General features: G+C 30.3%; 1 protein-coding gene across 1 annotated transcript; it reads right to left on the bottom strand.

Moving 5' to 3' along the window:
* Positions 1–10,330: 10,330 nt before the first annotated feature.
* LOC110095446 lies at positions 10,331–11,599 on the bottom strand. Its single transcript, XM_020820988.2, has one exon. It carries the CDS (start codon positions 11,597–11,599, stop codon positions 10,331–10,333), a length of 1,269 nt encoding a protein of 422 aa, XP_020676647.1.
* Positions 11,600–11,836: the final 237 nt, after the last annotated feature.

The raw sequence follows: 11,836 nt of genomic DNA, 5'->3' as shown, positions 1-11,836 counted from the left end.
CAATTGATTGTTCATTTAAAATTATAATTTCAATGAGTTATGTTTTTTCTCTTATCAAAAATATTACTAAATATATTGGTTTTCTATTATTAACAATGGCAAAGCCCATAGCTTCATTAAATATTTTCAAGGTGTTAGGTCAAGTGACCCTCTTTCCCCTGCATTTTATATTATGGTTGTTGTTTATCTCTCTAGAGGTTTACTTGATATCTTTTTTAAATATAAGAATTTTTATTATATAAGTCTAAGTAGTATGTCTATATTTCATTTACGCTTTCTTGATGATGTGATTTTATTTTCTAATGATTATACTATGAATGTTAAAAAGATTTATTATTTTCTTTCAGAATTTGACAAGAATAGTGGCCAATATGTTAATTAATAGAAGTGTGATTTTGTCAATGGTAAGGGTATGAGTCAAAGCAGTGTCAACTCTATTTCTCAAATTACTGGTTTCTTTAATCAACCCCATCCAATTTACTACGTAGGCACTCCTTTCTACAAAGGTAGAAAGAAAACTTTTTCATTTTGACAATATTTTTCAAAAAATTAGAACTATACTCTCTACTTTGAAATTTAAATTACTTCATATGGGTTACATACTTAATTTAATTAAAAGTGATATTTGTTTAATGCTAATTTACCTATTACAAACTATTAACCCTTCTTGTGAGGTTTTTAGTAGATTAGATAGGCTTATTAATATATTATTCTGGGGCTTTTCTCCTGATATTAAAATTAGTCATTAGACTGGGTTTCTTTTACTAGCCATTATGGTGAGGATAATTTGGGATGTAAATCCCCTTTATATACGTTAATTATTTCTTTATTAAGCTTTGGTGGAAGTTTCATATTAACAACTCTTTATGGGCAAATTTTATGAATCTCAAATATTATAAGAATATGCATATTTTTATTAATGTATGGTAACCATTAAGAATGTTTCTTTTGATGGCTCTATTTTTATTAATGTATGGTAAGCCTTAGATAATACTTTGGGTTTAATATGAGTTGTGTAAGCACTAACTATCTTGCTATTCTTGATCATTGATTTCATAACACAAAGGCTGGATATATTCTCACCAATATTCCTTAGTTGGTTTTTTTATTTTTTAAGGATTAAATGAAATAATTGTAAAAATGATGGGGTTAAGATGAATCCTGATCATATCATTATAGATATTAAGAATAAATTACAACACCTTGCCTCTGCTAAGGTGCTTCTTCCCAAACAGTTCAAAGGAAATAAGAGTTGGATCACTTTTTTTCTAACATGTCCTTTGATGTTGATAACATTTATACCATTTATGATATTATATATTAGAAAACTCATTGGTGAATCAATTCAAATAAAATATTGATGGTGCAGTTTGTTAACTTGGAGCTAGTTGTGGTGGCCTTCTTAGAGATTATCAAGGTTCAATGGTCTTTGCTATTTCTACTTCCAATCCATTATGTTATTTTATTATTGCTGAGGTCAATGCTCTCTTTTTTGGTCTCACTTTTTTATACAATTCACAGTATATTTAATATTTGGATTGAATAAGACTCTCTAATACTGGTTAATTTATTGCCAGCCACTAATCGCTTTAATGCTTGTCTTTTTTACTTAGTTAAGAAAATTTATACCCTTCTCCTCCATATTAATTATGCCATTTCTCATATTTGGATAGAAGAAATACTTTGGCAAATTGATTAGCTCACAAAGAGGTTCGTACTTCCTCCACTAAGTTATTTCATAATTTTAATGAGCTTCATGATCTCAAGGGCATAATTAGACTTGATAAATAGGGTATGCCTCGTTTTAGGAAATATAGCTTTCTCATTATCGGTTGGTGTTTTTCCATCCTATTTGATGGGTGTCAGATTCTTTTAGTTATTTTTTCTATTTTTGTTTGCCCCTTTTGAGTTGGGTTTAGTTCTTTATTGTCTGACTATTTGGGAATTATCTTAGTACTATAAGGATGTAGTGTAGTTTGTTCAAGTATTTTTTGTTGGTTAATACGGGCTGCTCTTTCGTGGTTATATTTGTAATCTTTCTATTTTATGGTCCTAATCTTCTTTTGGAATTAGGGACAATGCAGGTTTTTGTGATTTTTTTTTAATAAAGTTATTAAATCTAGGATTTGTGATTATTTTTAGCTCATTTAGATTGGTTCATTGTTGTTGGTTTTTTCAACTGATTTGTTGTCATATTATTGCTCTACCAGGGTTTTTATCATGTTGGTGCTATATTGCTATTGTAGGGTATTTATAGTGTTATTTTTTATCTTTTTGGGAAACTCTCTCTTTTTTATATTTTTTTATTTGTTGGCCAACCCACTGCTCGCAACCCATGCCAACACACTGCCCTCCCACTGCCTGCCTACTCAAGTAAACCAACCCCACTATTGGCTGACATGTATAAAACCCACAGCCGTCCAACCTACACAACCCTAGCCACCACCCACCTGTTATTAAATAACCCAAGCATTTTTTATTTTTATAAGACTACTAACCTATTTTTTGTATGAGGTCATCAAGACCCATCTAGAATTCTATGGATTGATATGATAGTTGATAATCAGCCTATTGTCAAATCATCCAGAACAAATGCAAACCTTAATACAAACTTCAATTAAATCCTCAATTCAATCTTCAATCAATCTTCAATTCAATATTTATTCTAGTCTTTAATTAAACCTCAATCAGAATTCAATCAATTTTAATCATCCACTCTATGTCATCACTTGAAAGTGTAGCCATATACTGTAACTATGTTATTTAATACATAGCCAACTCAATGCACTATCACCTATTGACCACCATTTGATTTCCTTTATCTAATCATCAATAATCACCTAATTGATTATCAATGATGTAAATGAATCAAATAAAATCCAAATTCCAATTTAGATCCAAAATTCTAGATAAAAAAATTCAAGGTTAAAGGCCAATATCTTATAACCCTTTTTGAGTGATTTTTCAATCACTTCAAAACACAATTAAATGACTCCTAATCCATGATCTATCAATTTCATATTTATTAGGCATGTCCATAGGGGAAACCCTCAAAATTTGAGTCCAATCTAAAGCCTCTAAGTCAAGAAACTCAATTGAAATCTAAAGATTGCAAAACCTTCAAATATTTACAACCTATGCCACTGAACATTCCATCATGTGGAATTTGACCTTAGGACCTTTCTAGATTAGATTCTTATGTTTTAATTAAAATTAAATCTATGTTAATGGAGAATTTATCATTAATGATTTAGTATTATTAAGATACTATGATGTTATTTATTTTACATTCCATAATTGATTTCAAATTATATTTTAACATAAGAGCATTTGATGGTCCTCTAATTACTTTAATGTTTGATTATTTGTAAAATTTACACACATCACCTAAATCATACATTTTTAGAAATGTAACACCTACCGCAAGTCATGGGCTACCATAATCGTGCAATTGCTCGCATCATCGTCAAATCATAGGAAGTTTTTTATAAATAAAATATATGTATTGGAGCAATATGTGACATTTGATATCTGGGTGATAATTTAATAAATAAATGTATAAAGTGGTGGTTCGTTAAATGGGAAAGATTTTGGTGTTGCGTAAAGAAAATTATCTAAATAGGCAAGATAATTTAAATAGGCAAGATTTTAAATAGGCATGATAATTTAAAATGGCAAGATTTTAAATAGACAAGATAATTTAAATAGGCAAGAATTTAAATATGTAAGATAATTTAAATAGGCAAGATTTTAAATAGGCATGATAATTTAAATGGACAAGAAAATTTAAATTATATTTTAACATAAGATCATTTAATGTTCCTCCTATTACTTTTAATGTTTGTTTTTTAGGAAAAATTACACACATCATAAAAATCATACATTTTTAGAATTATAATGCCTACCCTAAGACAAGAGCTATCACAATCCTGCAATTACTCGTATCATCATCAAATCATAAGAAATTTGTTATAACTATAATATATAGATTGGAGCATTACGTGAAGTTTGATATCTAGGTGATAATTTAATAAATAAATATATAGGGTGGTTTATTTAAATAGGAAAGATGTTGGTGTTGCATAAAAAATTTTCTCTAAATAGTCATGCCAACTTAAATAGGCAAGATAATTTAAATAGGTATGAATTTAAATAGGAAAGATAATTTAAATTGGCAAGATTTTAAAATTAAAGAGAATGTTTTTTACACAACACCAAAATCTTGTCCTATGAAACTTATCTCCTATAGTCATCAAGTGGAAAAACTACTAAGATTCTTAAGCATCTATGGAATCTTCTTTTAAGTTATGGTACTACCTTTATCAATAAGAGCTACTATTTTAAAGTCTCATAACTTTCTCTTTTTACTCAAAATAACCATCATGAATTTAGCATATTTACGCAATCGCTCTAGGGCTTCTATAAAAGGTATATTACTTGTTAGTTTCTCAAACACCTCCAAGAATCTAAAGAAATTCCCTTCCTAACTTTGTTTTAATAATATCTATGAAAAAAGTGTTGGTGGCCTCTCAATTACCATCCTAACAAGTTTTTTAATTTTCTTAGTGGGTTGACATTATTCTTTAAGCTTAGTAGTCTATAATGCCTCAAGAATTTCTTTTATAGGCTTATCCTTTTTCCAAACCACTTCTGCTAACTCTCTTGAACTCCTTAATTGAATAGCTTGTAATGTTCCTTGTATTTTTTGTTTGGATTTACTTCAGTGTTAGTAGGCATGGTTCGCTTCTAAGAGCTAGCCAACCACCCTAACATATTTTCATTATTTCTAATTACAATAGCTTGTAATTGAGCACCATTGGCAAAACTAAATATTATAACATAGGTTTTTTATCCTTAGTTTGATTATTTGAATTACAACTAGTGAGATAATTTGACTTTAGGTTTGTATAATTTTGAGGAGGCTACTTGATTTAGTTACAAGAAATCTAATACTTACTTTAATTTTGATTATAACTTTAGTTAAAGTTAGGGTGCTTTTGCGAACCTAGGTTATAAATTTTAGAGATAGAATTATTAGGTTTTTTATTGATGCCTTTTAAAGAATATACTCCTGATGCATTTGGGACACTAGAGGATCCAAACATACTCTCTTCTACTAGTATAAGTGTACTTTAGGATGAACTAACTCCAATATTATCTAGCTTTCTAGATTTGACTGTAACTTGTGCAGTTTAAATTGATATGGAATCTAATTCATAGACATTAGATGCTTTTATAGGATAATCTCTTTCAAATGGCTATTAAAAATTATTTATTGTTTTTTCTTCAATCAAAGTATATGCTTCATATAATGGTTTGGACATTAAAGATCCACCAGCAGCCATATCTATAGTAGATCTAAGAGAACTAATAAGACCATTAATAAAATATTTGAGTAATAAGGTAATTGAGTAATACATGGTGGGGATACTTCCTAATAAATTTTTTAAATCATTCCCACGCTTGAAAAATTGGCTCTCCACCAAATTGGGTAAAATACTTGGTTAAAAATTTATGAGCCAAGTCTACCATGCAGTGATTGATGAGAAAATTATCATTCCCATGTGGATTGGAAATTTCCCTAAAATAACTCTAGTACTTGTTATAAGAACCTCAATATTTATCTTATTGATTGATTAATAAGGGTTGATGCAAATAAAAGTATGAATTATTGATTCAAAAGATAAAATTAACAAATTAAATATTCTAAAGTTATGATATTTTTTCCTGTGTCATGCTCGTTGGAGTATTAGCTAAGATTTCTCTTAGCTACAATTTTAATATCTCCCTAAGATCTCATAATCCTAACCAACATATTTTTTTTGCCTGCTTAGACACCCAAAGGCTTGAATATCATCCCTATGCAAGCTCTCCACCACCATTTAAACCATTTTGCATTGTTTCGAAACATCTAAACCTCTATAAAGTCTTTATTTACATCTCTCCTATGATAAGTAAGTGGTGTTTCATTTTTAACAAAATTCAATATAAGAACCATACTTTGATTGCCACTAATTTTGTACCAAAACCTTTGTTTTAAGATACTTGTTATCAAGGAATTAAAGGAATCCAATGGATAACATTCAATTCAATTATAAATCTTCATCAAACATCAATTCTTGGTGTTCTCCTTCTTAAAAGTACAGTTGGAAAATAATTATTTGCAAGTAGAATGTGATAAATGTGCATCTGACCTCCAAAATTTCTTTAAGGAATTCAAGCTTTATATGCGAATTTTCATGAAAGAAATATATAAACATTGAATAATTTGATTATCTAAAAAAACTATAAAATCCAAAATTCATGCAAATAGTGAATTGCCTAATTCAATTGATGATGAAATGCAATAATTTCAAAATAAAATAAACTAGCAATTATATATATATATGTATATCATATATCTGTATTTGTTTCTCCAATAATTTCACTATTTATCATGTTATAATGGTATTTCAAATCCTTCAATAGTTGTATAAAAATACAATAAATTTAAGTAAAACCCATTAGAGGTTCTAGATATATTTTATGAATATCCTAATATTTTTACATTAAATTATATGTTATACAAGTTAATTTATGTAATAATTTTTTAAAGTATTATATAGTACTTTTTAAGAGGTTAATTAGCACAATTTTTAAAAAATAAATATTATATTTTTGAGGAAAATAAAAGTTTATGAATTGACATTTTATAAGCTCCCATTAATATTTACAAGCCTAAGCTCTTTGCTGCCCTATTTTGTATGCATGTAGCCAACCTTTAGATGGGTTGTATTCATATTCCTAATCTTCTGATTATTCATACCAATTTTTTTCTTTTGTATTGTATATATATATCTGCTTAGATAAATTAAATCTGTTTACTGAATGAACCCACTCTACTAGGGTTTTGTTCCCAGCCATTTCTCCTACTTCTGCCTTCATCTACTTATTGATGTTCATAGGGATCATCATTAATCTGCTCAACAAAGTGCTTTTCCCACTTCTTTTGTTGTTTATTCTTTTATCTTCTTATCAATATATGTTGTTTGGACCTCTTTGTTCATTCAAATTTCTTTGACTATTTCCTTATTATTTTTTCTCTTTTTTTTTGTTTTACAAAGTTGATTTTCATCCTTGTGTGCCCTCTCTAAGGGTTTTTTCTAGTACTTCGGTTGCTAATTTTAGCTCACTTTTGGACCAAGTTTTTCTTAATGGAAAAAAATTTGATCATTTAAAAATGTTTTTTATGGTTCATCATCTTTGAATTATTTCCCAAATCTAAAAGCTTCCACTCATTATGGATGGCAACTTTGTGGATTTATAACGAAGAAGAAGAATTCATTATCGTGCCTTCCCAATTTATTATAATAAGTAAGTTTACCATATGTAGACCTAATTTGGATTTGATTCATTATGTTTTCTTCAATCTTAAGTTAAGTGGGGGTTTCTATGTTATGCTGCTTGACCCGAGATAAGTGCTCATTAAACTTGAGAATGTTTTGAACTATTATTGTGTCTTTGGACACTACTCTTAATATGTCAACAAAAGCTAATTAAATGGACCATTCCTTCGATATTTCTGTGGAATATATGATTATTTCTATTTCAATTTCATTTATGGATCTTAAACATCATTTTTTCTACTAGAATCCTATATTGTTTTGGATCCCTTTTTGGTTGTCTTTTTTTTTTTTTTTTTTTTTTTTAAAGAGCAATAAAAATTGCATAAAAACTAGAAAAGAGGACACATAAAGAAGAACAGCATGCTAAATGCAAGCTTCTGATTCCTCCATCAAAATATTAACAAATGATGGAGGAACCGAGTCCAAAAATAAATCTTCCCAGCAAAAAGAAGAAAAAACCCCAAAGTTAGCACAAAGATCCGCTAACTTATTACAATTTCTCTTAATGCAGTTAAAAAAAACAAAGTTCAAATCAAAAATAAAGGAAAATTTATCATTACCTCTTCTTCCTTTTTTGAGAGCTTTGTGAATGATCTTGATGACATTTGTATTGTCACTCTCAATAATGATACCTTTGAAATCATTAATCCATTTATTGATAACATCTTGAATGGATATTATTGCTAGAAGTTCCAGATAAGTAATATCCCAATGCATTTGAGGAAAGCCGAAAGCTGCAATCAATCGACCTTTGTGATCTCTGACAACTCCTCCTATACCACCTTTATAAGAAGAATATAAAACCGCATCAACATTTATCTTGATCCAATTGGGTGGAGGAGAGTACCAACGGTCTTCTAACAGCATAAGCTGATTAGTACTCAACCGGACCATAGATGAATAATTGGTAGACTTAGAAGCTCCAACATATGTGATAGCCTTCACTGCAATGAAAATTGAGCTTCTTTCCTTCTTACCATGAACTAATTCATTTCTCTCTTTCCAAGTGAGATAAATGGCATTACATAAAACTTTGGAAATGAAATTATTTTGCTTTTCCAACCAATTTAAAGTATCATCCTTGGAAGAAAAATTTGGAATACCAATTCCCCAATTATTCAAATCGTGAATAACATCTGTAATTTTTAAACAATTACAAATCACATGATCAATGTTCTCCTCTACATTGCAACCTCTTGGATAATTCACCAGTCTTCCTATTTTTCTATAGGAAAGAAAAGCTAAAGTAGGCAGGGCATCATTTAATACTCTCCACCAAAAATATTCAGCCGGGCATTAAATTTAGAACTTTTTAGCCACTTCCATCTATTAGAAACAGGGGACTGGTAAATATTATAGTTTGCAGCAATAGAGGTGATAGTTTTACCTGAATCCATATATAAAAGCTGAAATTGATCCTCTACTAGATCATTTTTAATTTTAATCAAACAAATCAGATTTATAAGTTCCAGCCCAAAGAATTTTTCCAGTTCTGTCAAGTTCCAACAACCATCGGTTATAAAACTATCCAGAGAATAAAAATCTGTCATATCCACTAGTGAATTGACAAACGTTGGCCATCTATTGAGACTTTTATCAAAAATCCAGATGTCCTCCATAACATTGATTGATTGTCCATTGGCAATCTCCCACCTCATAATTGGTTTTAGATGTTTGCTCCTGTCTTTAATAATCTTCCATGCCACCGAAACTGATCTGTTTCTGTTTCCAATGTTCCAAATAGAACCGTATTTAGGAAATAATGTTTTATGCAATAGAGAATCACCCTCTTTTAAGTATTTCCAAGCTATTTTAGCTCTAAGAGGACCAACTTTGTTGATACAAGAATGTATCCCCCTACCACCGTTATCAACTGGTTCACAAAGTTTGTTCCAGTTAACATAATGTAATCCTTGCCCATTATTACCTTTATTCCAAATGAAATTCTGACATAATTTTTCAATCTCTTCAAGGATTGATTTTGGAATTAAAGAAACAGTAGTATAAAAAGAGGGAATGGAAAGAATAACCGATTTGACTAAGGTGATTTTGCCGGCTAGAGACAAAAATTTAGAACCCCAACTATTTAACTTTTTCATAACATTATCAATAATGAATTTATAATCAGATCTGGATAGTCTTCTCAAAACCAATTTAGATCTCAGATAATAGAATTCTTTCACTTCTTTATATCCCAATATGTTTTTAATCTTCCTCTTTATCCTTGTGTTGACAGCTTTACCAATGAACAAACCAGATTTAGCTGTATTGACTTTCTGTCCGGTCCAGTTACAATACTTCTTAATGATTTCCATAATCAACTTTACATTAGTGATTTTAGCTTCAGCAAAGACCATTACATCATTAGCATAAAGGAGATGTGAGATTCTAGGACTATTGCTGCTAACCCGCACACCAATATTTTCCTTCTCCAAAATAGCATTTGAAAGTAACTGAGAGCAGAGATTAAAAAGATATGGTGACAAGGGGCATCCTTGTCTAAATCCACTACTAGCTTCAATCCAGTTATAATGATTCCCGTTAATTAAAATATCATAAGAAGGGTTCAACACACAACCCATAATCAACTTGGAGAAGGATATAGGGAAACCAAAATAATCCAACACTTTGCAAAGAATCGGCCACCCCATGGAGTCATAGGCTTGTTCCATGTCTAACTTGATAGAAACCAATCCCTTAGAAGCTTTAGAGTGTCTGAATTTATGAAATACCTCTTGGGCAATAAGAACAAGATCATGAAGCATCCTTCCTTTGATAAAGGCCGCTTGCTCCAGAGAAATCAGTTTAGGAATAGTATTGTTGATCCTGTTGAGAAGAACTTTGGAAATTAATTTTTAGACCGTATCACACAGACTAATAGGTCTATAATGAGTTGCATAAATTTGATTACTGATTTTGGGAATCAACACAATTTGATTTTTTTTTCAATTCTTATTCATATCAGCTGTAAGGAGGAATAGTTGGATAGCTTTCCATAAATCTGATTTAATAATGGGCCAGTAACTCTTAAAAAATGAATAAGAAACACCATCTTCTCCTGGAGCTGTGCAAGCTGTAGTTCCTTTAAGTGCTTCTTCCACTTCTTCTATAGAAAAATCTTTACAAAGCGTCAATCTATCTTGATCATCTGGACACTTTGTATTCTCCGGCCAACCATTGAGTATACAATTTTTTTCAGACCATTTATTTTTGAAATAATGAATCAGAACTTCTTCTATCTCATTATGATTATCAAATAAATTTCCCAAATCATCCTTAATGCTAGCAATGAAATTGACATTTTTCCTAGCACTAGCAAAAGAGTGAAAAAATTTAGAGTTTTGATCACCTTCATTAATCCACTTCACTTTTGCCCGTTGTTTCCACCAGGTACTTAACAGAGACAAAGTTGAGTTTAATTCACCAATTTTGAATTTCAGCAAACAAATTTCATCATAAGATAGCAATCCATTCCTAGCTTCCTTCTCTTGAAGTAGTAGAATCTCCCTTTTAAGTGTTTCCTTGAATTGTTCCAAGTTTTGGTGCTTTGTCCTGCTCCAAAAGTATAAGGTTTTCAGAGTTCTTCTCATTTTAGTATTAAGAATATCAGAACGAGAACCAACAAATTTTCTGTTCCAAACGTTCTGCACTACTGAAAATGAAGCCGGGTAAGAAGCCCATATATTCTCAAACTTGAAAGATTTGCTGATTTTAGGAGACGAACTGTTAAGATTCAAAAGAATAGGGTAGTGATCAGATGCGATTCTAGGAAGATGCTTAACCACTAGAAGTTCATTAGTATTGACAGAATAAGAATTAACAATCATCCTATCCAATCTTTCCATAATCCGGTCCAGCCCTTTCTTATTGTTACTCCAAGTAAACATAGGTCCCATGAATTTAAGTTCATAAAGATTATTAGAAATCAAAAAAGATTTCATATCTTTAGGTCCTAAAGACATTTTAAATCTTCTACCTCCTTTCTTCTCTTCTTTAGAAAGAAAACAGTTAAAATCCCCACCAATGATTAAAGGAAAATCAATAGAAATGTGAGGATCCAAACCATTCCAGAGATCTCTTCTTTTGTGTACTTCTTTACTGCCATAAGAAGTAGCAATCCTCCATTTACCAATGAGAGGAATATCCAGATCACCAATAATAAATTGTGAAGATGAATCAATCACTTTATAAGAGGCCATCCTGCTCTTCCACATTACCAATATCTCTCTTTAGAGACCAGCTGAAGGAACATAATTGAAATCCCAACCAATGCCAATTAAAGAATTCACTTTCTTACTGTCAATAAAAGACAATTTAGTTTCCAAAAGGGCAAAAAAAATAACTTTATGTTCTTTAACAATCTTCTTAAGGTATAGAGAAGCCTTTTTTTTTCTTGGCTCCTCTACAATTCCAAAACACTATGGAATTCATTTATGGATAAGTGGGGAGGG

Source organism: Dendrobium catenatum, unplaced genomic scaffold, assembly GCF_001605985.2.
Source record: "Dendrobium catenatum unplaced genomic scaffold, ASM160598v2 fragScaff_scaffold_370, whole genome shotgun sequence".
Taxonomy (NCBI): Eukaryota; Viridiplantae; Streptophyta; class Magnoliopsida; order Asparagales; family Orchidaceae; genus Dendrobium; species Dendrobium catenatum.
The sequence above is the reverse complement of the archived record's forward strand: the minus strand, read 5'-3'. Positions and strand labels throughout refer to the sequence as shown.

Excerpts from the sequence above, each read along its gene's own strand:
- LOC110095446 (XM_020820988.2), bottom strand. The coding sequence starts at position 11,599 with ATGTGGAAGAGCAGGATGGCCTCTTATAAAGTGATTGATTCATCTTCA.